The sequence below is a fragment of the Phocoena phocoena genome, chromosome 3, assembly GCF_963924675.1.
Source record: "Phocoena phocoena chromosome 3, mPhoPho1.1, whole genome shotgun sequence".
NCBI classification, from domain to species: domain Eukaryota; kingdom Metazoa; phylum Chordata; class Mammalia; order Artiodactyla; family Phocoenidae; genus Phocoena; species Phocoena phocoena.
Window position 1 is genome coordinate 32,277,876 of NC_089221.1, and position 27,791 is coordinate 32,305,666.

A 27,791-nucleotide genomic window follows, 5' to 3' on the forward strand; every position below is an offset into this window, starting at 1 on the left:
CTGACCATTTTTTAATTGGGTTGTTTGTTTTTTTGATGTTGAGTTTTATGAGTTCTCTGTTTATTCTAGTAAAGCTAATGGTCTTGCATTTACATCTTTGTTCATCTGGATTTTATTTTGTTGAAGGAAATGAAGCAGTAGCAATAATGATCAAATTAACATTAATTGGATTTACTGTGTGTATATTCTCATAATCTTATGTGATCCTCATGGCAATCCTATGAGGTAGGTTATTTATTCTCATTTTACAGAAAAGAAAATCGAAGCCTAGATGGTTTAAGTAACTTGTCTATAGTCATATAGTTATTAAGTGCCAGGGGGGGATTAGACCCTAAGTAGTCTTATGTCAGAGCAGCTGTACGTAACTGTTACAGCTTCCTTTTCCCATACATGTCTGGGTTGGTACATTGTTCCAGTACCATTTGGGTGAATAATGTATCTTTTCTCAAATGAAGTATCACCTTTAGCATTTACTAAATGCCTACATATTCTTTGGGTCCAGTATATTCCTTGGATCCAGGTTTTCCAGTTCTTTCTTTGACTTCACATACAACTTAGAGACTCAACTTTACTCCTATCTGGAATCACAGATTGCAAGAATCGTTAACTAAACATTGCTTAAAAAAAGAAGATGAGCTGTGAGTCAATTCAGTCTCATAAATCAGGATTGACCTTACAAAACTAGTAGAAACACTTAATGGGTAGGTTTAGAGGGCGGGGAAGAAGTGCTTGAACCCTGTGCGTGCCTCCGAGTGATGGATACTTAAGGAGGAAGGGGTGGTGGAATTGGGGTGAAACCTTGGGGGTTATCAATCCTATGCTGTAACGGTGGAGGCCCTCTCAAAGGGGCTCCGAAAGACAAATGGCAGGGCTCTTAAAAAAAAAAAAAGAACAGAACCTGGAAGATGTGGGCATCCTCCATGAAGTGGCATGCAACTCTTTATACTGCCACATAGAACTCTTTCACAAGGTACACACACGGATCCCGTGTCCTACTTGAACAGCTTCTTCTTTAAAATAGTATTTGCATATGACATCACTGGGGCACCCAGCCAATTTTGAAGAGTTTGGAAACACACCCATGTTCTTGAGAAGCAAGTGATCGATTAAGCTGCTTCCCATGGGGATTATTTGAAGTGGGGAAACTTCTCAGGAATAAATATTTCAGTAATGACAGAACAAGAAGTGCTGGTGAAGAGGGGCAGGTTTTTCAAAATCTGTGTTTTCATTGCACATCTAGTTTTTATTACACATGTAGTAGATATTTGAATATCCCTCTAGTATTACACATGAGGGATATTCAAAGGCATCTTCTTTTTGCAAAGAGACAAGATTTGAATGAGAGGTTCTACGAAAGGAGTGGGTAATTTTTCTTTTCTTTCCTCCCTTTTTCCTCCAGAGAAGGAATGTCAATGAAAGACTATGAATTCGGCAACATTTGGCAACAGAAAATGTAGAAGGGCCTGAAAAAGAATCTATTTTAATTAAAATAAAATTGAGGGCTTCACTGGTAGCGCAGTGGTTGAGAGTCCGCCTGCCGACGCGGGGGACACGGGTTCGTGCCCCGGTCCGGGAAGATCCCACATGCCGCAGAGCGGCTGGGCCCGTGAGCCATGGCCGCTGAGCCTGTGCGTCTGGAGCCTGTGCTCCGCAACGGGAGAGGCCACAACAGTGAGAGGCCCTCGTACTGCCAAAATAAATAAATAAATAAATAAATAAAATTGAAAGCAAGGAAGAGAGAATGCAAGAAAATTGGTACAAGTTTTTGTTCGTTTACTGGCTATTGACTGGGTAGCAACTGTGTTCTGGTACTGTGACAGACGTGGGGAATAAGATGTAGACCTGTCCTCAAGCAGCTCATAGTCTGGGTAGGAAAAATGGAGATCTGAAAAATAAAAATCAAGAACAGATTTTGTCTGGATTTGTTAATCCCATAATCCTAATAACAGATACAAACTACTATATATAAAATAGATAAGCAACAAGGAATTACTGTGTAGCATAGTGAACTATATTCAATATCTTGTAATAACCTATAATGGAAAATAATCTCTCTCTGTATACACACACACACACACACGCACACGCACACATAAACTTACTGTATGCCTGAAACTAACACAATATTGTAAATCAACTGTACTTCTTCTTTTCTTTTTTTCTCTTTGGCCGCACTGTGCACCTTTGTGGGAATCTTAGTTTGCCGACCAGGGATTGAACCTGGGCCCCGGCAGTGAGAGTGCTGAGTCCTAACCACTGGACCGCCAGGGAATTCCCTCAACTATACCTCAATTTTAAAACACTGGGGAAATTTTTTTAAAAAAGAGAGAGAACAGATTTGGGAAAGGACAATGTCATGCAGATGGGGCAGGAAAGTATTTTTCCTTTCTGAATTCTGCCACTTCGTACTTCCCAGACTTCCTTTTCTTACTGGAAAGTGGACGTGGCAATGCTCCTTGCTCATGGTCATGGAGAGAGAAAGCCTGTTGAATGAATGGGAGAGCTGGGTAGCTTCTCTCGGGTCAGAAGCAGAACTTCAGAGGAAAAACCAAACCCTGCTTGGTGCACCCTGAGCATCTGTAGGGGAGCTTGCCAAGCAGCCGCCTGGTGCTGAGGGACTCACCAGCCCTCATCCTTGAGGTGATGGGGGCAAGCCTGGCCTAATCTTGGATTTTCATTTTGATCTGCATAATGGGGAGAACTGTAGGGTGTAGAGCACCCCAGAGCTATGTGCTCGGACCTCTTTCTCTTTTCTGTCTGTACACCCTCTTGGAGATCTTTCAGTCCTATGGCTTTAAATACTATTTGTATGCACCAGGCATGCCTGGATTTATACCCCCAGCCACGACCCCTCCCATGGCCCCTCCACATGATGTATCCAGCTAGCTACTTGACATCTCCACTTGGATATCAAGTGAGCATTTCAAATTGAGATGTCGCAGGTTGGGTCCTTGATACAGCCCACTAAATCATTCTTCTGCTTCTCCATGAATGGTGATTCCATTTTCCCGGGGACTCAGGCCAAAATTCTTGGAGCCATCCACGATGTCTCACTTTATCACCACCCCGCACACCCTGCCAGCTCTATCTTTAAAATGTCTCCCATTTCATCACCGTTCCCATGGCCGCTGCCGTGCCCCCCGCCGGGTCTAAGCCAGCATCAGTCTCCCCTGGACTATGGCCGTGACCTCCGCCTGCACTCCCTCATGCTACTCTTGCCCCCTTCAATGTCTTCAATACAGGGTCCTTCCTGTACAATATAAGGTAGACCGTGTTACTCCTTTGTTTAAAACTACCCAGTGGCTCCCATCTCAGAGTAGAAGCCGACGTCTCTAAAGCGTTTTCCCTGTCTGCTCTGCCTCACCGCATGCCCTGTGATTGCCCCGGCCGCTCACCTCCTCGCCCGTGCCAACACCTGGCTCCATGTTGTTCCTTGACTATATGCCCAGCGCTCTGCCACCTCGGGATCTCTGCACAGGTCACTCCCTCACCTGCAGGCTTTTCACTCTGTTACTGGGGGTCTCACAGGGAAATAGCTGATGCACTCAGAGTCCGATAACTCGAGGAGGATTGACGTAGGAGGCGTGGAGGGGAACCATGTGGGCTGTGCAGCAGTCACCTGGGGCTCGGAAGAAGCTGGCCCAGAGCCCTTGGTGTCTGTGTTTTTCCAGCAGCATCAGGCTCTGTACCTACAGGAAATCTGTTCATAGGGCATTTCCCAAAGTGGGTTCCACAGGGGTCTCTGAGAGGTTCTCCCATCTGCTGACTCTTGTTCTGCAGGTTTTGATGAACTGTTTTGATTTTAGGATTTCAGACAAGGCTAGGACTCGTAGTCCTTCTGCAAAAGGTCCTGAGGTGTTCTGGAGCCTGAAGTATCGGGATGGTGGCTGCCCGGTCACAACACTGGAAATAAGCACTTTGTTCTGTGCAGGCAGTGACCACTGGGTCACGGCTACCACCTGTCCAGCATGTGTAAAACCATGCCCATCAGAACTGATGAAAGGAAAACCAGGAAATCTAAGTGGCTGCTGGAATGAAGGTCCTCAGCTTCACAACCTGCCATGTGTGAGATGGTCAGACCTTAGAAGTACATCCCTTGTAAATACTCTTGTCCTTCAGTTTTGTTATATGACAACTTGTATTCTTTAGTTTCTGGTTATCTTTAATTGGTAGGTGGCCTCTAACTTCTAGTTTTAAGTTTCTCTGCCCCATGACTTGTTTAATTTTTGTGACATGTAAAATATTTGATTTACTAAAACTCCACCTTTTTACAAACATCTTAAATAGCCCTTTCGTGCAGAGGACACGAGGCAGCGTCCATCTCACCCCCGGAATCACCTGCTTTTTTTTTTTTTTTTAATTCGGGTATAGTTGTTTTACAATGTTGTGTTAGTTTCTACTATACAGCGAAGTGAATCAGCCATATGTACACATATGTCCCCTCTTTTTTGGATTTCCTGGAATCACCTGCTTTTGAATTGCAGGGATGAGCTCTTCTCATGGTGGTGGCTCCTGTGTTCCTTGGGTGATGTAAGTGCCAGGAGGATGGGACCCTGTGCTGTAGACCAGGATTGGATGGATATTTGAATGAACAGTGAGTGTCAGACAATTCACTGTGCCATTTTCCTTTGCCTCCCCTTTGGTTCTCAGCAGAAGATCTTTTCTCTTGAGTCAGTTTTCCCCCAGCTTTGATATGCAGTTGTAATAGGAACCTATCTGAAGTTGCCAGTAGAGACTTCAGTGCAGTATGGATGACCTGTTGCCAAAAATTGAAGTAGCAGAAAGCAGTGCTTAAAGAATCAGGAAGTAAAGCTGTCACTTGAAGACTTGTGCTCCCACGTAAGCAGGTTTGACCACCCCAAAGTAATTGAATGGTTTGGTTTACCCTCTTCCTGTCTTCACTGTCGTCCCCATTTCTTGTAAAATGCCATTTAAAGGAAATAAATGGAGGGTGTGGGCAGTGAAAATGAATGATCTGGTTCATGGAATTTTGAGCTTTTGATGAAGCCCAAGGGGACTAGATGGGGGCAAAAGATGACTTTGAATTTTTCTTTGCTTCTCTCCATGATAAGTCAGAGTTTGAAGTAGAAAAGTGAAATTCAGTACTTCCCCTGACTAAACGTTTCTTATGAAATGAACATTTTAGCCTCCTTGAGGCCATCCAGGCTTATTCTGTGTGCCCTCGGATTGTCCAATGGTCTGAGGACCTGATGAGTCAGTGAAGCTCTTTGACCTGTAGTTCACAACCCTATTCTAAGACAAGGAAAACCGGAAATTATCTTGAACAATGAAACTCTGCCTGTCTTCGTCGGTGCCAAGTGCTCATTTCTCTCAGGTGACATTTTAAGGAGGGAGACAGGGCAGGGTGGAGATGACTCCCCCATGAGGAATTCATTCAAATGTAGCTCTTCTGTGACCGTTTTTTTAATATTTAACTTTTGTTTCTCTGCTTTATCTTTCTTCACCAACCTTTGCTTGGTTTGAAGAGATTGGTGGATCGTTATCTATTGCCACACAGACTCAGTGGCACATCTGGGAACAGCTGCTCTGGGCTGGGGCGTGGCCGGCTGCTGGCTGACCGAGGCTGGCCCCTGCTGGAGCAACTCAAGGGCTCAGCTCTGCCTCAGGTTTCTTGTCCTCCTCCTGGGTCTAATAGAATAGCCCAGAAATGCTCTTTTCGTGCCAAAGGTGGAAACACAAAAGAGCAAGCAGAAATACATAGTCTCTTGAAGCCTAGGCTCCAAGCTGGCCTACCATCACTTCTGCCTCATTTACGGGCCAAAGCAAGTCAGATGGAGCAGGGAGATTGCCTCATTGTGGGGCGAGGGGGGACTCCAAATTCACAGTGACGGGGGTATGGACATAAGGGGGAGAGAAGAACGGGAACCTTAATGCCATCGTCTTCCACAGTTGGTTCAAAGAAACTTGCTCAGAGCTAAAATTAAATAAAATTTCCCTTCTTTGCAATTTATCTTTTTCAGAAAACCAGAACCTATGGCTGTCTTTGCAGTTTTTCAGACAACATTCCTCTTGGCATTGCTGTCCTTGAGAACTTACGAAAGTGAAGGTAAGAAGTGGAAAGAACAGTTAAAAAAAAAAAAAAAATCACCTAGGGGAAAAAAAACAAGGTGACAGGTACTTTGGAGAAAAATCAACAGGTCATTTTTCTTTGAAAATTACTCGGAATTGGTAAGTAGCAGTGATTACCTTAGTCATGAGCTTCCTGATCTTGATGGCTCATTTCAGTAAGCTATACCTTAACCTTGATTTCCTGGTCAGTGGAGTAAGCTATACCTTAACCTTGATTTCCTGCTCAATGGAGTAAGCTATACCTTAGCCTTGATTTCCTGGTCAGTGGTAACTTGTCAGTGAATCTAATCCCAGAGAATGTCATGATCAATATATGGTCCATGGCCATTGCCAGAGGAGTTCCTTCTAAACTTGCTGGGTAGAGATGGGTTATGTGTCCAGTGTCAGCTGCAAGGTTAGAGCAAGTTGGGCTGTGCTACAACTGCGTTCTTTGAGAGGCTGTTACCTGCAAGATAATATGCTAAGTGCTGAAATGCTGTTTATGGGTAAAGAAATAGTATTTGTCTCTTAGCTCCTCCCACAGCGAAGGTATTTGGCCATAAATCAACTTTGTAAATAAAGTCAGTAAGAATTCAACACCATTAAAATGTTTATACATATTTTATCACTTTGAGCCAGTTTGAAGACAGATTCAAACTTGAGAGAGTTTCTACGGGTTTATAAAGTTTGTGTTGCTTTTACCTGTATTTTATAAAGCTTTACCTTTTCCTCTTTCTGCATTTATTCTTTGCTGTATACTCCCTTTGTAACAGAGGGTACAGGCATATGCTCTTAGTAATTACTCACACAATTCCTGTCCATGGATTCATGAAAATGATGTTTGCAAGAAATATCCATAGAAGTTATCCATTTCCCTTGAAACTCTGTGATAAGCTATTTGGAAATAAAAGGAAGATTTTGTTCTGATAAGAGCTCAATTCTCCGTCTGATATTCTTGAGGTCTGGGTTTAGTTTTTTATTAGGTTCAGGGCACATGAGAAGGTGCTACTTTTATGGGTTCTTAAAAATCACAGTTTGATTGTTGGTTTCTTCCATAATCTGGAGCTGAAAGGTGGAAATTAGGAGGACTCCTCTTTTGTAGTATCGATACCCCTCACTCTATCGATCTTACTTGCTAAAATCTAAGCATGACACACTGGGGCTGAGTGGGTGGTCTGTACCATAAGAATGTCTAGGCTCAGTTAGAGCTCCTGATTCCCAGACAGACCCAGGGCCCCAACTCCAGGCTCTCCAGAGAATCCAGGTGTTTAACCCAGGTGTTTAACCCTAAGCTTTTGGCCCAGCTCACTTCCCTAGTGAAGTCTCCATATCTGAGCTGACAAGTGTTCACTGTGAGCCTTCTACTTACAAGGGACTCTGCTCTCAGGGCAAGCTCTGTTGCTCACCCTTTCAGCTTCCTTTATTTAGATCCGACTTGCATTTACCTGTTTTTCTCTCCACCAGTCTTTGTTTCTGCTTCCAGCTTTCTCAGCTAAGCATACCCGCTTTGCGAAGTGATCCTGCTTTGTCCTCACCTTAACTGCTTGGATTTCTTGTCTCGATTTCTGCTGCATCTGACCCAGTACCTACTAAATGTCCACTCAAACCACTGGGCTTCTCACTCAATCACTCAGCCAGGCTCAGGCCTGAGACTCCCTTTCAGGTAACCTAGCTTCTCCTGTCCAATGAGACAGAGCCCAGGCTCACTTCCTGTTGGCCCTGGGCTCACTCTCCATCAGCCAGAGATCATGACTAGCATTTGGATGTATTTTCTTCCAGTCTCTTGTGCGTATGTATGCACAGACAGAGAAAGAGATATAAATGTGTAGGGTTTTTTTTATAGAGGTAAAATTATACTATATGTACACTGGGAGTATTTATACTATACATACTTTAATAAGTGTATATAGTATAAAGTTTATATATAAAGTATACTTATTGAAGTATAACTAGTGTAAAGTATATATAGTTATTACAGTATATATAGTATAAAGTATATATATTATATGTAATATAAATATATATACTAGGAAGTTATACTATATATACTTATTAAAGTGTATACAGGTAAATTATTAAACAAGTGGAGTATATATACTTTAATAAGTTTACTTTCGTATATACTTATCAAAATAATTAATACAATATATGATGAGAGTTTTTACCTTTGATGTTAAAAGTTTTTCTAGAAATAACATTATATTTAATGGCTGCATGGTATCCCATTTTACGAATGCTCCACGGTTTATTTCCTTAAGTAGTGTTGTTGGGACCAGACAGAGAAACAGGTTGGGGAAAATAGGAGGACAGTCCGTGACTAGATCTAGGTCTGTCTGATTCCAAGCCTGCCCTTTTTGGCCACACGCCGGTACAGCGTTATAAATTAAAGAGTTGGGCCAAGAGCCTTGGGTTCTGGTTGGGTTGTGTGGCCTTGGGAAAGTCACTCCCCTTTTCTTAGTTTCAATTTACTCATCTCAATTTCCTTTATCTCTCTGACTTTCCCTTGGCATTTCCTGCTATTTCCCAAGGATGTCCTAGATTGCTTTCCACCCAGTTATTTCTGACTGCTGTCTCTGGAGTACCTGAGTCACTCAACACTCACCAAGAGCATATGTCAATATAAAGAATTCTCCTTTTGTCTAAAGCGTCATATGGCAGCCTTCTAGAGCTTCCAGAAGTAAAGTTGATACTTGTAGGTGACTCACTCATTCAGCAACCAGCCATGGAGTGTCTATACCGTGAGAGGTACGTTACGGTCTTGGTTCCAGTGTGCTGAGTAAGACTCAGTCCCACCCATGTTCAGCTCACAGTCTGCGGAGAGACAAACACACAACAGGCTATGACAGCACGCTGAGATCAGGGCTCACACGCTGGGTGGGAAAAGCAGCCCTGGGGAGAAGAGATTGCCAGGAAGGACGAATTATTAGTGAGGGGCTGCTTGTCAGGCAGGCACTTGATATCATGGTGATGCTGGATCTGTGATTTGAGATCCGCATCTGCTGTGGGTAAGACGTCATGCCAAGTTCTGGGGACAAGAGTTTGTTCAAAGGTGCATAAGCCTCCGCCTCTGTCCTCCAGGAAATTTGAATCTAGAGTGAGACTGACAGCAACGAACGACCATACAGGCAAGATGAAATGAGGGCTAGGAAAGGTGGGGTGACTTTGCATATACCCTGCTTCCCTGGTGCTGATGGCTCCACGGCTACTGAAACAACTTCCCCCATTCCATAAGGGATCTGCCCTTTCATCTCTCCCCATCTCCCGCTAGTTCACTGTATGAGGCTTGGAAGACACAGATTTAGGGAGAGAATGAATAACAGCTGTTGCCTCTAACTAGAGAATTGAGACATTTTATTCACAGAGGAGATAAAACCTCTAGCCAAATAGCAATAGAATATGACCACCATGTTTGGGCTTTGAGCATTCAGGAATTCCAACTTACTTCATTTACCTTTGAGTGAATAGGGCCTGATACATGATTCACTCTGCCCAAACTCGTTAAGAATCAGAATGCCAATTTATTAACTTTCAGTGGGGAATAAAACTGGAAAGATAACTGGGGCTCAGCCTTTTGGTGTAAATTTAGAAGACTAAATTATGCATTCTGCAGTGTCATTGTAGTGAAGTGAACCAGGTATCTTAATATTTCTTTTAAAATCTAGCATATTAAGCTCAATATAAAAAAAACAACCCAATCCAAAAATGGGCAGAAGATCTAAATAAACATTTCCCCAAAGAAGATATACAGATTGCCATCAACCTCACAAAAGGATGCTCAACATCACTAATTATCAGAGAAATGCAAATCAAAACTACAATGAGGTATCACTTCACACAGGTCAGAATGGCCATCATCAAAAAGTCTACAAACAATAAATGCTGGAGAGGGTGTGGAGAAAAGGGGACCCTCCTGCACTGTTGGTGGGAATGTAAATTGATACAGCCACTATGGAGAACAGTATGGAGCTTCCTTAAAAAACTAAAAATAGAATTACCATATGACCCAGCAATCCCACTACTGGGCATATACCCAGAGAAAACCATAATTCAAAAAGAGTCATGTACCACAATGTTCATTGCAGCTCTATTTACAATAGCCAGGACATGGAAGCAACCTAAGTGTCCATCAACAGATGAATGGATAAAGAAGATGTGGCACATGTATACAACAGAATATTACTCAGCCATAAAAAGAAATGAAATTGAGTTATTTGTAGTGAGATGGATGGACCTAGAGTGTGTCATACAGAGTGAAGTAAGTCAGAAAGAGAAAAACAAATACCATATGCTAACATATATATGGAATCTATAAAAGAGGTTCTGAAGAATGTAGGGGCAGGACAGGAATAAAGATGCAAAGGTAGAGAATGGACTTGAGGACACAGGGAGGGGGAAGGCTAAGCTGGGACGAAGTGAGAGAGTAGCATGGACATATATACACTACCAAATGTAAAATAGATAGTTAGTGGGAAGCAGCGCATAGCACAGGGAGATCAGCTTGGTGCTTTGTGACCACCTAGAGGGGTGGGATAGGGAGGGTGGGAGGGAGACGCAAGAGGGAGGGGCTATGGAGATATATGTATACATGTAGCTGGTTCACTTTGTTATACAGCAGAAACTAACACACCATTGTAAAGCAATTATACTCCAATAAAGATGTTAAAAAAAAAATCTAGGGCTTCCTTGGTGGCGCAGTGGTTGAGAGTCCGCCTGCTGATGCAGGGGACACGGGTTCGTGCCCCGGTCCGGGAAGATCCCATATGCCGCGGAGCGGCTGGACCCGTGAGCCATGGCTGCTGAGCCTGCGCGTCCGGAGCCTGTGCTCAGCAATGGGAGAGGCCACAACAGTGAGAGGCCCGCGCACCGCAAAAAAAAAAAAAAAAAAAAAATATCTAGCATATTATATGGTTCTGAAAGTAATACGTGTTTTCTAAAGAACATTCGCAAAGTACAGAAAAGCATAAAAAAGAAAGTTAAAAAAAAATTAAAAAAAAAATAAGAAAAAATAAAAAAAAATAGAAAGTTAAAATCACTCAACCTCACCATCCAGAAATGACTGTTAACATTTTAGTTTCACTTCTCTTTATAGCTTTTTAAAAATAGTGTAAGTACTTTAAAAAATATAAAATGGAGTGCATAGTTCAATATGATTTTTTTAAGTGTATGGAAAAAAATCAAGCAAAACATACATGATTTGAACTTGGCAATGGAGTGAGAGTGGAGTTGGTAGGATGCTGGGGATTCAATTTCTGTATTATTTGAACATTTTTATCATGATCATGTATATTTTAAAAATAATTTTTATTGAGGTGAAATTCATGTAACAAAATTAATCAGTTTATGGTTAAAGTGGACAAATCAGTGACATTTAATACATTGAATATGTTTTGCAATTACCACCCCTATATAGTTCCAAAACGTTTTTATTATCCCCAAAGGAAAGCCTGTAATCATTAAGAAATTATCCCCTATTCCTCCCTCCCTCAGCCCCTGGCAACCACCAATCTGCTTTATCTCTCTATGGATTCATCTATTCTGAATATTTCATATGAATTGAAACATACTATGTATATGAGACCTTTTATATCTGGCTTCTTTCACTTAGTGTAATGTTTTCAAGGTTTGCCTAATTTGTAGCATCATTCCTTATTCCATCGAATGGATATACCACATTTTGTTCATCCAGTCATCTGCTGATGGACATTTGGGTTGTTGCCACCGTTTGGCTATTGTGAATAGTGCTGCTACAAACATTTGTGTACGAGTATTTGAGTCTCTACTTTCAATTCTTTGGGATATATACCTAGGAATGGAATTGTTGGGTCATATGGTGATTTTAACTCTTTGAGGAACTTCCAAAATGTTTTCTACCATGCTAAAGCCATTTTACGTCCCCACCAGCAATGTACAAAGGTTCTAATTTCTCAATATCCTCACAATGCTTATTTCCATTTTTAAAATTATAGCCATCCTGTGAGTGTAAGATAGTATCTCATTATGGTTTTGATTTGCATTTCCTTAATGACTAATGATGTTGAGCATCTTTTCATGTGCTTTTTCATCATTTGTACATCTTCTTTGGAGAAATGCCCATTCAAGTCATTTGCCCATTTTTTAAACTGACTTGTTTGTCTTTTAGTCGTTGAGTTGTAAGAGTTCTTTATATATTCTGGATGCTAGATAAGTGATTTGCAAATATTTTCTCCCATTCTTAGTTTTTTTTCTCTTTCTTGACAAGGTCCTTTGATGCACAAAAGTTTTTAATTTTGATGGAATTCAATTGATCTATTTTTTTCTTTTTTGGCTCATGCTTTCATGTCATATCTAAGGACCCGCTGCCAAATCCAAGGTCATGGGAGTCCATACTGAGATTTTAACTGGTACTCTAGCCGTCCCCAGCACCGCATTTACAAAATATTACAAAGGATGGGTATCTTTTTGGGAAGATAGTCATTGATGGCTAATAACTTGGATTTTATGGACACTCTTGTTAACCTAACTTCCATAGAATGAATTTTCTGAGATTTTTAAAAATAAATTCTGAGGCTAATGCTTTACTTGGATCACGAACCTGTCTACCATGTGGACCATTCACATGAAAAACTTCATGCTTATATCTACCAGGAATGCTTCTCAGCTTATCTGGCTGGGTCCAGAGCCCCGTCCTTTTCATTTGTATCCTGAGTTTGGCAGGACATGGTGGGAGCCATGCAGCATGCTTCTCGACATCCCATTCCATGTGACCTTTGATTGGGCAGGATGCGCCTGCCTTAACAGTTGGCGGGCAGTGCAGTAAAGGGGAGCAAGGTTTTGGTATTAGATCTATACTTAAATCCCATATAGCTTTGTGTAAATCATTTAAGCTTACTGAATTTTAGTTTCCCCATCTATAAAAAATTACTGTCTGAGTTTTACAGTGGGCATTACACGAGACAACGTATGTAAAGCACCTAGCAGTGTGCCTGGTAAATAGTACGTGTTCAATCTTGTTGCTGTTATTTTTACCTCTCTGTGAGAAAAATAGCACATGTAGAATGGCAGTTTTGGAACATTTTTTTCCAGTATTAGAGATTCTTTCCATTTTTATTCTCAAAAGAACATACTCTCTTGCCTTTTAAACTAGGTGCCAGAGGGTCTCAGATCACTAGGGGAAACCCCCAAAGAACTAGAAAAATGAATGCTGAAAAGATGAAATCTGCTCCACCATGGACCATCAATTATCAGTTGTTTTTTTCTCTACAGTCTTAATCTTTTCAGTACCTTTGCACCATTCCCAGTTTACTTTAGACTCCCTCAGAAGGGAGTGAAACCAGTTGATTCGGCAATACACAATTCCTTTTGAATCTGTACAGCATTTCCTCTGCTTATGTAAAAAGTGGTGCTTTGTTCTTCTCCAAGAATTAGCAGTGATCTCACTCACTCCATCAGGCCCCATCCTCTCTCTGGGCTGTTTCCTAGCTCACTGACCTCAGCAAATCTGTTTTGTGTTTGAATCTCTGCTCTTTGACAGACTCTATCACACCACTAAATATTCTAAACTTGCAATGACTCATTACTTCTTACGAGTCTGTTGTGTCTCTCCAGCTAGGTTCCTTCCTTGAGCTAGAAACCTTGTCACAATTATTTTATTTCACACTAAGTGCCTAGTCTCATCCGAAGAGTCCAGTGAATTCTTGCCAGAGGTGTTTTAAGTTCAGTGCATTGAGATTTAAGCAATAATATCTAGAGATGGAACTTGCTGTCACTTTATAGCTACTTAATAAACTATGAAATACTGACTTCCAAAAAGAAAACTTTCATTTTAGATGTTCTCTTATAGCAAATTTATAGCAAAATGTCCTCTTTCTTTATTTATAGCAAAAAGTCCTCTTGAAATGAAATTTATAGCAAAATGTCCTCTTTCTTTATTCAGCCTTATTACAAATTTCTGAACCATTTAGATTGTTCAATAGAGTATCCTTTTGTCTTGTGAAGCTGTTTATCAATTTATTAATTTGCTGTGTATCATTGAGCAAGTCATTTCATTCATCTAGGTCTTAAATTCTTTATCTGCTGAGTGATTTCTGAATTCCCTCCAGGTTTTCAAAGTGTCTAATTCTAGAATGTATATGTGAGCAATAATTTCCACAGCTAAACAATGATGATATTGAACAGTTTAATTATCTGTGACTATTCAATCATACTCCTATTAAATGTTATTTCATATCTTGTTTTGGCCTTTCAGTCTTATCTGAGCCTTTACCATTAACTCCTGAATCGCTGAAAGTTTCTGTCAATTCTACGTGTCAGTGTTTGCATTTACAATGGACTGTCCACAGCCTCGCTTATCATCAGGAATTGAAAATGGTTTTTCAGATACAGATCAGTAGATTTAAAACATCCAATGTCATCTGGGTGGTAAGTATTTTTCTTTTTCGCTCAATATTTAAAAAATCCTTTTCTGACACTGTGTTTTATCTTTTATAACATCCCCCCAAATCCCAATATGGAAATATTTGGGCAACTCAGAATAGTTGTCGTAAATAATCACATTTCTGTGTTTTTAGTTAAGAGGGTCCCGGACAGGGCTTCCCTGGTGGCGCAGTGGTTGAGAGTCTGCCTGCCGATGCTAGGGAACACGGGTTCGTGCCCCGGTCTGGGAAGATCCCACACACCGCGGAGCGGCTGGGCCCGTGAGCCATGGCCGCTGAGCCTGTGCGTCTGGAGCCTGTGCTCCGCAAAGGGAGAGGCCACAACAGTGAGAGGCCCGCGTACCGCACAAAAAAAAAAAAAAAAAAAAAAAAAAAGAGGGTTCCGGACAAAATAACATGACAATATTGGTTTGGTAGGTTGGATGGGCTGTGCTACGAATCAGATCATTTTCTCAGTTCTGCTCTGTTCCCTGTGGAAGCTGTTGGGGTCTGTCCTTGTGAATACTGGATTCCAAAAATCCATGAAGATCAATCACCTTATTCCTCTTCCTTCTTCCTTCCCTGTCCACCAGAGATCTTCCTAAATCAGATGTAGGAGTTTGGCAACATTTTTCATGCCCCTGTGGCTCGCAGGCTGTTTCTTTACTAATGCTATGCTGAGATGCAAGGAATAAACCATTCTAGCATTTTCTGCCCTAATCAGTGAAGAGGTTCTCCATGGGCCATGTTGGAGAGTAACTTAGAGTCCTTTGTTGCCTCATATGTGGCTTTTTCTACCACAAATTAAATTAAGAAAGTCCTGAATTTCACACACTTTTTGCCTTTGAATTATTTGGGAGCGATTTTTCACTTGTCTGGTTTAAATCATGGTTGTGTCTGTTTTGTGTGATGCTTCCCCATCTAGTGCATTGGGACACTTTGGTAGTTGATTTATTTATTTTTCCTAACATCTATATTGGAGTATAATTGCTTTACAAACTTTGGTAGTTTCTTTCAATTACCATTTATGGTGCAGGGAACCTTAATAATCTATGCCCACCTCATGATCATTTATTAGCATGGGATGTTGAAGGACAGTGAGATATTTTCCCACTGAAGGGAACAGAGAATTTGCGTTGGAGGGAAGGGCAACACAGTGCTGTGTCATTACTGGGGACCTCCGTTTGCTAGTGGACGGCCACTCTCCTCTCAGGTGCTGGAGGCGTGAGTACAGGGAGCCAGGTGGTCAGTTCCTTTAGCAAAGCATAAAGGCTACTAGCTTTAAAGGCTCCAGTTACTTTCCTTATCCATCACTGCATTTGAGATCTGAGTGAGTGGCCTAAGTTAAATATCATTCTGACTGTTGATTTAGGATTGATACCAGGTCTAGAATTCCACCCCTCAAAGGGCAGCTTCCCACCATGAGAGTTGTTCGGTGTTGGGTTGTTTTTTTTTTTTTTTTTTGAGGCCAAACTTAGTTTATTATTGTTAGTTCTGCAGGCCAGGAGACACAGATCCAAGAAGCACTTGCATTGTGTTCCCTGGTGTTCTGACTTTAAACAACAGCAATGCTTATGTACAGCTGTTCCCTCCCCACCGCCAGCCCATCTTCCCACCATCCCCCTCATGCTAATAATTTTTGTATTTTCCTATTTTTTGTATTGTTGATGGATACACTGGTTGTTGATTTGGACCCAGTACAACATCGAGCAGAGGTCATATTGAGGCTAAGAATTATCTAAGGAAAAGAAATTTGAGAGAAGAGCTGGAGGAATTCGTGGAAAACTAGCACTTAACCCCATTAGCGAAAGTAACATTAACCATAGACCAAGTTGATCCTATTCTTTATTTTTCTAAGACACTTCTTTCTGCTTTCATAGTAGAGAAAATAACAATAGCAACATGTGAATAGACAGTTGTTCGTATCTGTTTACACCTTTGATTCAGGTAGTTCTCTTTTCAAGGTAAAGCCACTGGTGAAACCTCCTTGTGTAACCTACCAAGGCTGGAGATGTTTGAGGGTAGTTTTGCCTTGTCGGTTATACGGTCCCCATAACACCCAGGCCAGCCTGATCCCAACAGAGGAGAAAACTAAGGCACAGAGAGGTTTGTGGTGCTGCTTTTTTTTTTTTTCTTCTTTTTCCTGTCATTTATTCATTTGACAAAAGATGATCATACCTGCCTATGCCAGATGTCAGGAACAGGAAAAGAAAAATCACCTTTGACCTTGAATTGTTTACAGCACAGTTGAGAAAGTCCAGGACACACAGAACAACGCTAAGAGGACAATTTAAGAAAAACTGAGACGGCCTCACCCTGACCGTGTCCACACAGAACTCTCCCTTTTCCTGCTGGGGTTGGGTGGTGGAGGACCTGCCACACCCAGAGGAGGGAACTGCCCCTCTCAAGGCAGCTCTGTTTCTGGCTGGAGCCCCGGGCCCCCCACAGGGGTGACAGCCGCATGCCGTCTTCCCAGGTCATCAGTCTCCACGTGTCCCAGAACAGACGATGCCAAGAGAAGCCCTTGTCTGAACCTCTCAGGCCTGAAGTCAAGGACAGACATAAGGTCCCCCTCCGGTTAAGGGTCAGACAAAGCAGCTGAGAGAGGTCGCTTCCGTCTGGACCGTGATCTCCCTTTCATAGAGCAGGTCCCTGTAACGCACCCTCACTCATGCCTCAGACTGTTTTGTTCCCAAACAAGCCACAGGAGAAGCATGTTGACCGAGGCTGTCACAGCTGGACCAGGGACTCTGAGCTGCCTCCTGGCCGGCGCTGGCCACTCAGGCTGCACTACGTGCTCACCCTGGCCAGGGTTCTGCCCGCAGCCTCTCCAGCCACTTGCTTTACGGTTCCGTCAATGGCAGGAGAAGGCAGAGTAGAGTAGCAGCTCAAGCTTGGAAGGAGGCTTGGAGCGCGAGTCAGTGAGGGATGAGCTCACTTCTCAGGAATGAATCAGTGATCTCTGTTGGACTTCTGTGTAAATGCCGGGTTTTTGTAACATACTAATGTCTGCCAGGGCCCAATTAAACTTGCCACTGGGATGAATGAAAACAGCCCAGACACAGTCATCACATTTTTAAAAGTTGCTGAATTGAGGCATTCAACGAAAGGTTTTATCTCCTCCACAACGGGCCTATAAAGACCACAGAGCACAACTTGTGGTCAGACGGAATCCACACAGAGAGTGTCTGGGAAAAACAGAGCTCACTGCATAGTAATGAACGGATGAAACCCTTCAGCACAGAGTTTTAGACTGTGGGCTCAGGTCCAGGCATTATTCCAGGCATGGGGCTGTGAGTGCTGAGCACAAATAAGGAGATGATCACGCAACTCAGAGTATCCCAGGCGTGAGGAGTGCAGGTCGCTGACACGGGGCTGTGGGGTGAGATCAGGCCTGACCTTCTCCAGCACCTTAGAGGAAGGGCAGTTGGAGCCAAAATAGGAAAGAAGATGAGAAGCTAATTTAGCCTGGAGGGTGAGGAGGAATGTCCCAGGAAGATCCAGCTGGGGTGAGCAGAGGTCCTGAGTGAAAGGGGCTGGGAGCCTTCAGGCCTGAAAGCGCGGGGCATGTGGGGTGGGCAGGACAGGGCTAGACCACACACACACCGAGGGTCATGCCCAGGTGCTGTTTTATATCCAGGGAGCGGTGAGAAGCGGAGTGATGAGCTCTGATTGGAAGTCTTAAAGAACGCTCACTCCGGCCACACAGTGGAGAGAAGTTGGGAGAACTGGAGGAGGTGAAGTGTGACCATTTGGAATGGAAGCAAGCAGCGGGGTCGGTCTAGAGGAGAAGGGCCTGGAGTGGGTGGTGACCGTGGTGACAAGAGAAGTGGCCGAATTCCCAAGAGATGGGGGAGGCAAAATCCAGCCGGCGGCTTGTTGACATTACAGCGAGGTCACTAGGACTGACAGAGTTCCTTTTATTTATTTATTTTGGTATTGGTTCTTAAATAATAATTAAGAAAAGGTACCTGTGATCGCTCGTATTAGACAGTAAGTGTTGCATGGATCAGGACCACAGAACTTGTACTTAAAAATGTATGTTTTGGGGCTTCCCTGGTGGCGCAGTGGTTGAGAGTCCGCCTGCCGATGCAGGGGACACGGGTTCGTGCCCCGGTCCAGGAAGATCCCACATGCCGCGGAGTGGCTGGGCCCGTGAGCCATGGCCGCTGAGCCTGCGCGTCCGGAGCCTGTGCTCCGCAACGGGAGAGGCCACAACAGTGAGAGGCCCGTGTACCGCAAAAAAAAAAAAAAAAAAAAAAAAAAAAAAATGTTTTGTAATCTAGGGATAAAGGAATACAATAAACCGAAATAATATAAATGTTTTACAAATGGGAGTTCTGCTTAGCGTGAGAAAGGACGTGCACGACTAGGTGCCTTTCAGGTGGACGAAGTGCTTCTCCTTCCGGGGCTGTGTTTGGTTCGGCCAAGGCCACTGTTTAAGGTTGGCGGCCTGGGGAGGGGAAGGCACAGGTGGAGGAAGGCCTCCAAGTCTGGTTGCGTGTGACGTGTGTGCCACCCCCCTCGTCTTCACTGTAGGACTTGCCATTGGCCCTTAGAAAAATGGATGCAGACTCAGTTTTCCCCAGGAAGGGCAAGATTTTTGTTGTCCCTGTCTCCCAGCTGTGGGTGCAGAAAGCAGGCGTCCTGGAGGGGCCCACTGAAAGCATGGGTGCCTGGAGCTATGGTCCACGAAGAAGAATGAAGCCCATTCCCTGCTTTCTGGGTGCCATACTTGAGTCAGAGGCATAACCACAGATGAAATGCCACCAACTACCCCCAGTATGCAGGGGAGCTCGGGCAGAGGTGGGGATGGGAGGAAACCAGAAGGAAGAGCAAGAAAGACTTCATGAAGAAGATGGGGTATAACAGGGGCTTGAAGGTTGGGACTAATTCCCAATTCAGAGGGAGAGTTGGGGACGCGAAACCTGGAAGGCCGCGTGAGCAAGTACTGTGGAGTAAAGCATACAGCTCTTCCCGAAGTGTGGGGCGGACCACTGTGTCTGGAGACAGGAGTCCTGCAAGGGAGAGGCAGTTGGAGTCATACTGTAAATGGCCTTGGACGACAGGGTCAGGTGTAGAAGGAGCTGTTGAAGTTTATTGCGTTAAAGAATGAAAATACCACTGTCTTAGAAAGATTAAGACTAAACGCTGTGCGGGAAAAGCAAATTACAGTACAACTTGGACAGGCTTCCCAAGAGCACAGTGTAGGGCGTTCCCATGAGGTTGACATCTCTGGGGACTAAAGATTCTGAAGGTTGGAGCTCAAGGGAGGGGCGATGGTCCATGTGGCCACCGTATCTGAAAAGACAGGAGACAAAAACCAAAGCAATCATTGGGAGTCATCTATTGACTTCTGGGAGACAGTGGAATTCCTGGGAACCATGAACGACTGCCCGCTCTACTGAGATTGGGCCAACTTGATCTGATGAATATTAGAAAATTCTCATCAATCTTGCTCATTTTTAAAAGGGTGCCTCAATTAATTCTCTAGTGTGCAAGAATCTTCTTAGCACGCTCTTGTGACCAGCACTGTGTGCACACCTTCTTTCTCTGATCTTTTCCCCCAAGACTCCAGTAGCTTCTGTTTTCTCTCTCACTTGAGCCCTCTGGAATTGGAGGCCCAGAGGGGTTGGGAGCCAAGTTTTCGAAAGGCAGGAGGCCAAGGCTGGTTCCTTGCTGGGCCGTCAGAGCTCGGAAGCTGGCTGGCTGAGAACAGACTGCATTTGTCCATATCCTGGAGTTACAGTGGACTCTTGGGTGTGTGCTTTGGGATAAGTCCAGCCAAGCCATTTCCCAGGACCACACGGCTATATGTTTCCAAGTATTTCTCTTTATTTCTAGGAGAACTACAGCACCACTGTGAAGCGGAACCAAGTCCTGCATTGGAGCTGGGAATCCGAGCTTCCTCTGGAATGTGCGGCACACTTTATAAGAATGAGGAGTATGGTGGATGACGCCAGGATTCCCAAGCCAGGGTTCTGGAGCAACTGGAGTTCATGGGAGGAAGCAGATGGTAAGAAGTGAGGTGATAAAAGAGTGAAGGGGTTTACTATCTAATATTTCTCGGGGACCAGTAGTCAAATAGTGGAAGTCCCTGTTGAGAAACCCTGGGTAGACACCAGCATTATTTTTCTTTGGCTCCTATTGGGTCTAAAAAGCATAGGTGTGAAACTTGCCACCAGGAGACAGAGGTCTAAGGATTTTCCCTCTGAATTTATTCATTGAGGTAATTATGCAAATTCAGACAATTTAGTATTCATTTTCCATAGGTGTGAAGTGTGTATATTATAGAATGCTAAGTGAACAAAACAGGACATAAATTGTACATATGTTTTTGTTAGAACAACACAAAATGTGTATTCATCTAGAGCAGAATTTGGGAAGCTTTTTCTGTAAAGGGCAAGATAGGAAATACTTTAGGTTTTACAACCCTACATTCTCTATCGTGACTATTCAACTCTGCCATTGTAGCATGGGAGCAGTCATAGGCAGAGTGTAAATAAATGAGTGGTTGTGTTCCAATAAAACTTTATTTACAAAAACAGATGGCGTCTGGAATTGGCCCATGGGCCATAGCTTGTCAACCCCTAATGTAGAGACAAGGGAGGGAAATATGGAAAACTGGAAGCAGTTCTTGATTTGAGATCATGGATAATTATGAGAGAGATCATGGATAATTATGTTTAATTACTAAAAGGTCTCTTAATTTTGATTATTTTGTTATTAAAATTTAGCATTTTGCACAATTTCTTATGCTTCAGCTAAGCTACAGGTTAGTTGTAAAGCACTGGCATTTGGTGCTCTCAACTATATACGTTGACAGATTATCTGAAATTCCTGTCAAGAGAACCATTCCTTAGCTAAGTGTTTATGCAAATGTATTCATTCAAACTGATAGCATGTTAACGCATGAGAGGCCCAATGATTAATTTAATACTAATAATAGAATCAAATCTGCATTCTAGTCACTGCTTTCGGCACTATATGTATTAATTTCATCTTCACATCAGCCCTATGAAATACATATAATTCTTATCCCTACTTCACAGATGAGGAGACTGAGGCACAGATAGCTTTAAAAAAATCCCATGCAGGGCTTCCCTGGTGGCGCAGTGGTTGAGAGTCCGCCTGCCGGTGCAGGGGACGCGGGTTCGTGCCCCAGTCCGGGAGGATCCCGCGTGCCGCGGAGCGGCTGGGCCCGTGGGCCGTGGCCGCTGGGCCTACACATCCGGAGCCTGTGCTCCGCTGTGGGAGGGGCCACGGCGGTGAGAGGCCCGCGTACCGCCAAAAAAAAAAAAAAAAAAAAAAAAAAAAATCCCATGCAGGGTCATCAGGCTAGGAAGTGGTAGAGCCAGAATTCTAACCTGGACAATCTGGCTCCAGAGGCCATTCTCTTAACCATCACATCCTATTGCTGAGAGACACACTTAACAGAAAAAATAGAGATTAAAAAGGTAGCAATAGAGAAGGAAAGAACAACATTATCAACAACTTTCGTACAGTGGACTAGGTTTACCAAAACTATAACCTCCAAACTAACTCAAGAAAAGCTGATTATTCCTTAAAAAATTTTTTTTTATTGAAGTATAGTTGATTTACAATATCCTGTAAGTTTGGGGTATACAGCACAGTGATTCAGTTATACATTTTTTTTTTCAGATTTTTTTCCCTTATAGGTTATTACATAATATTGAGTATAGTTCCCTGTGCTATACAGTAGGTCCTTGTTGGTTATCTATTTTATACATAGTAGTGTTTATATGTTAATTCCAAACTCCTAATTTATCCCTTCCCCCCACCCTCCTTTCCCCTTTGGTAATCATAAGTTTTTATTTTCTGTATCTGTGGGTCTCTTTCTGTTTTGGAAATAAGTTCATTTGTGTCTTTTTCTTTTCTTTTTGATTCCACATATAAATGCTATCATATGTTATTTGTCTTTCCCTGTCTGGCTTACTTCACTCAGTATGATAATCTCTAGGTCCATCCATGTTGCTACAAATGGCATTATTTCATTATTTTTTATGGCTGAGTACTATTCCATTGCATATATGTATCACATCTTCTTTATCCATTTATCTGTCAATGGACTTTTAGGTTACTTCCACATCCTGGCTATTGTAAATAGTGCTGCAATGAACATTGGAGTGCATGTATCTCAAATTATGGTTTTCTCTGGATATATGCCCAGGAGGGGGATTGTAGTATCATATGGTAGCTCTATTTTTAGTTTTTTAAGGAACTTCCATACTGTTCTCCATAGTGGCTACACCAATTTACATTCCCACCAACAATGTAGGAACATTCCTATTTCTCCACACCCTCTCCAGCATTTATTGTTTGTAGACTTTTTGATGATGGCCATTCTGACCAGTGTGAGGTGATACCTCATTGTCATTTTGATTTGCATTTCTAAAATGATTAGTGATATTGAACATTTTTTCATGTGCTTTTTGGGCCCTCTGTATGTCTTCTTTGGAGAAATGTCTATTTAGGTCCTCTGTCCATTTTTTGATTGGGTTGTTTGTTTTTTTGATATTGAGCTGCATGAACTGTTTGTATATTTTAGAAATTAATCCCTTGTTGGTTGCTTCATTTGCAAATATTTTCTCCCATTATGAGGGCTGTTTTTTCATTCTGTTTATGGTTTCCTTTGCTGTGCAAAAGCTTTTAACTTTAATTAGGTACCACTTGTTTATTTTTGTTTTTATTTTCATTACTCTAGGAGTGAAACCAAAAAAGATAGTGCTGTGATTTACGTCAAAGCGTGTCTTGCCTACGTTTCCCTCTAGGAGTTTTATAGTATCTGGTCTCACATTTAGGTCTTTAATTCATTTTGAACTTATTTTTGTGTATGGTGTTAGAGAATGTTCTAATTTCATTTTATTACCTGTAGCTCTCCAGTTTTCCCAGCACCATTTATTGAAGAGACTGTCTTTTCTCTGTTGTATATTCTTGCCTCCTTTGTCATAGAATAAGTGACTATAGGTGTGGGTTTATCTCTGGGCTTTCTATCCCTTTCCATTGATCTATATTTCTGTTTTTTTTGCCAGTACCATACTGTTTTGATGACTGTAGCTTTGTAGTACAGTCTGAAGTCAGGGAGCCTGATTCCTCCAGCTCCATTTTTCTTTCTCAAGATTGCTTTGGCTATTTGGGGTCTTTCGTGTATCCATACAAATTTTTTGTACTAGTTCTATGAAAAATGTCATTGGTAATTTGTTAGGGATTGTAGATTACCTTGGGTAGTATAGTCACTTTGACAATATTGATTCTTCCAATCCAAGACAGGATATATCTTTCCATCTTTTCATGTTCTTCTTTGATTTCTTTCAAGGCTGATTATTCCTAATCCCCAAAGCAATGATTCTCAACCATGGCTGCACATAGAATCATCTGGGGACCTTAAAAGAAAATCCCACACCCAGGCCACTCCACCTGGGTGACCTTAGTGATGGCAATTTTATAGCCCTGGTGGGCCAGCAGCCAGACTGCAGGGGCCTAGGTGAGCAGGGGGTGATCGACAGCTGAGCGATGGGCACAGGCAGGTCCTTGGGGAGGCTGACTGTGGAGGAGCGGGTGGAGAGGAGGCTGGAGGGAGGCATGGAGGATGGTGAGTTTGCCTAAAATGACAGAGACCTGAGGATTCTTACGTGCTGATGGGCCACACAGACGGAAGATGGAAATGAAAGGAGCTCTTTGGGTGCATGGCATCTGAGAAGGTGGAAGAGGAGTGATCTACAGGACAATTTAGAGATTATGAGGGACACGTGGCTTGGGAGCTGGGCAGATCTGGTGGGTGTGAATGTGGCTTTGCCACTTGCTGGGTGAGTGAACTTGGGCTCAGTCCTGCCCACCCCATTGCTGTAAGGTGGTAAGGATGACAAGAGAGAATATACATAAGCACTTAACACAGGGCCTCCCACATGGCTGGGATTAGTACAGAGCAGCTACTGCTGTCCTAATAACCTATAAGCAGGAATGACACGATCATCGCAGAGCGACAGTCATGGTGCAGTCTCCATAGTAAGAACAAGAGCAGTGGTATTATCGCGACAGGAGGAGGGATGGTACAGAGGATTGTTCGCACACACCAAAGTTTATAGATTTGCTGTAGAAATTTTAGGTTCCTGTTTTCTCCAGGAGGCAGAAAAAGCTAAAGTTATCTGTTGAGAGTGAGGCAGGAGGGGGCTGGTTTGACTTTTGTGTCCGAGTCTAACTGAGCTGTCTTCTTTTATCTTGCAGCACAGAATATGCTTGGACATGATCCATTGTTTGTTTTCCCTAAAGATAAGCTGGTGGAAGAAGGCTCCAACGTCACCATTTGTTACGTTTCTAGGATCCATCAGGATAACATATCCTGTTATTTGGAAGGTGTACAGATATATGGAGAACAGCTTGATCGAAGTGTGTCTGCATTCGAGTTGAAGAACGTGTCTTTTATTAGGGAAAAAGGGACAAATGTCTTCTGTAAGGTGGACCAGGGAGGTGTTTTGGGAGGCATCGTTCTCTTTGTCTCAAGTGAGTGTACACATCTCTGTGCCCCCCTCCCATTTCCTGTGGAATAGATCAAATTTCCTTTCCCAGAAGACAAGGAAACGTTTCCACTCGTGGCCTCAATTTTCTTTTGTTTCCCAAGTCTTCTAGGAGAGACTCTGGCAAAGACAGTCTGAAGCAATACTTGTCGGATTTCCTGTTGTTTTCTTGAGTTTACTGACAGTTTTATTCCTAGGAAGCAAGAGCGTTCGGGAGAAAGTTCAGGTCATGACCTGGACCACTGGGAAGATGTCCTGCTTTGCGTTAGCCATGCTGGAATGGCTGCAGGCTGGGAGAGGGAGGAGAGGGGCTGCAGGCTGGATGGCCCTAGAGAGACAGCCGAGGTGGTGGCCGAAGACCCAGGTTTGACTCTTCTTGCCACGGCTGGGAGTGCCTTCTTGGCCAGGTTTCCCAGCCTCTTCAGCTCAGTGTTCTCCTTTGTGAATGGGCCCAGTAACGGCTGTTGTGAGGGTTACTGCATACGGCCAGGGCCCCGCACCGGTATGGTGGCCGCACGCGGTAGGACTTCCGCAGATGAGGCCGCTGCTGTTCTTAACTGGGTGCGGAGGTGTCAGGTACCTCCATGGGTGATGGCGAAGGGAGAGAAGGCAGCGTTTCACTTTCCCTGTAGGTCTGTGTGCTCACCCAGTGGCCTCCCTTCCCCTGCACAGTGGGGCGGTATCTGCAACTCCTCCCTCCCTGCTTCCCCTGCCAAAGGCTGTTTTGATCTCCCAGACGCCTGGTCACCTGTGCCACTTGGCGTGGCCTCCGAGAACTGCGGTGCCTCGGGGACTTGGCTGCCCGTACATTTCTTGGAACTCTCAGCCTCCAGCTGCTGAGGTTAGCAGGGTCCCCAGATCTGGCTTCCCGGCATCCCAAGCACAGCCCAGGTTCCCTGTGAGCCAGGGCATCTACAATGAAACACCAAGCAACGCTGACCCCATTCATTCATTGTTCTGTTCACTCCGTCTGCATGTGGCAGTACTGTTGAATGCTGCTAGCAGGCACTGGGGCTACAACTTTCATCAGGTAGACAGAGTGCAGACCACATGCAGTACACGTCTGCCATCCTCGGTGATACCCCAGCAAAGCAGCAGGGAAGGAAAGAGTAGGGACCAAGATGAGGTACCCGCAGTGTGCCTTTCTGGAGCTGCTGATGCGTTGGCCCCCACTGAAGTAATCTTTCCATTGTTCAGAGCAACTCTGTGGCCTCAGACCCCAAAGAGAACTTTCCATTTCACTTGTCTTTCGATAAAGAGCTCCAGCTAGGTCTTTCATCTCTTTTTTCCTTGTACGGACAGAAGTGCTTGAAGAGCCCAAGGACTTTTCTTGTGAAACCCAGGACCTCAAGACTTTGACCTGTACTTGGGATCCCGGGAGCGACACTGGCTTGACTAAACAGCCTTCCCAAAGCTATACTTTATTTGAATCGTAAGTGAGCTTTGGTTACATTAGTGACGGATTCTTCCTTGTTTAAGGTACTTGTGACAGTGTTACAGAAAATTGGAACAAATATTTTCAAACCACCTGCCAGGGTCAGGAAGAAATCTTTAAGTGGTCACAGGTATACAATACTTTCTACCTGAGTTTTGTTAAAGGACAATGTAGCATAAAAATGATAAGAAAGGCTGTTAATGGTGAATCTTGATATGAAAATAGTTCCATGTGGTAATCTAGGTCTACCTAATTTCTACCTTTTTAAGAGTATCCAAAGTAAACTAAGGAAAGTTTTCACCACCCAAGAGGAGAAGTCAGCAATTCATCATTACACATTTAACCGCATAGGTCAAATTTTTTGAAACAATATTTTCGTCATTGGTATTTGTTGGTGACGGATCGATGCTGTCGTGTGGAACATAGTTTGAAAGCCACTGAGTGTGTCTCAGGGGTACTCAGTGGATTCAGGGATACATATCTGCATTGACAAAAATGTAAACCCTGAAATTGTTGTGTGGTGTTTTTTGTTTTTTTTTTCCTTAAGATTTTCCGGAAAAAAGACACTTTGTAAACACAGAAACTGGTGTGATTGGCAAGTAGCTCAAGACTCACAAGAAACTTATAACTTCACACTCCTGGCTGAAAACTACTTAAGAAAAAGAAGTGTCAGTATTCTTTTTAACCTGACCCAACGAGGTGAGACTTGAGTGTAGCCCACTGTGGTCACGAGCGTATCTTTCTTTGACACACTGTGTGATCAAGTAAACGTGCCGTAGATTTTCACCTAATTCACATCCTAAGCGAAGGTGTTAGTTTATAACTTGTTTGTGCCAAGTTATAAACTTGGGTGCGTGCATGACTTGTGGTCCCCATTATTTGTTTATTTTGATAACGTAATAAACACCAACGAGCTTACCTCAAGTTCAAAATAGAAATCTGACAATCACTTACTTCATCTCCCATCCCACAGCCCCCCCACCCTGCTCCTTCCACTAAGATAACAGATTTAAATCGTGTGTGTGCATGTGTATGTATTCTCATTTTCTTATGAAATCCCCAAAATACTGTTTTTATTTTGTTTTAATGTATATGACACATCAAGCTAGTAATTGCTTTTATTCAATATTAAATTGCTAATATTTACCCATATTACTGAGTGTACGTTTGACCCCTACGACAGCAGTCCATTTTCGCTGCTGTAGAGGATTTCGTTGCATAAATAGACAGTGTTTTCTTCATACATCTCTTTTGGTGGATTTTCAGATTGTCGCAAGGTTTATGCTCTTGGATACAGTGTTAGTAAGAGCATTGTGATATACATATGCAGTACACACCTAGAGTTGTAGCTGTTTTTCTTGC

At 43.1% G+C, this 27,791-nt stretch overlaps 1 protein-coding gene across 1 annotated transcript; it reads left to right on the plus strand.

The window, feature by feature from the left end:
- The first annotated feature begins 5,994 nt into the window (after window positions 1–5,994).
- OSMR (oncostatin M receptor) lies at window positions 5,995–27,139 on the plus strand. Its single transcript, XM_065874220.1, has 6 exons — window positions 5,995–6,067; window positions 14,294–14,466; window positions 20,304–20,475; window positions 24,705–24,980; window positions 26,297–26,426; window positions 26,977–27,139. The coding sequence occupies exons 1-6, from the start codon at window positions 5,995–5,997 to the stop codon at window positions 27,137–27,139; spliced, it is 987 nt and encodes a 328-aa protein (XP_065730292.1).
- The last annotated feature ends 652 nt before the right edge of the window (window positions 27,140–27,791 follow it).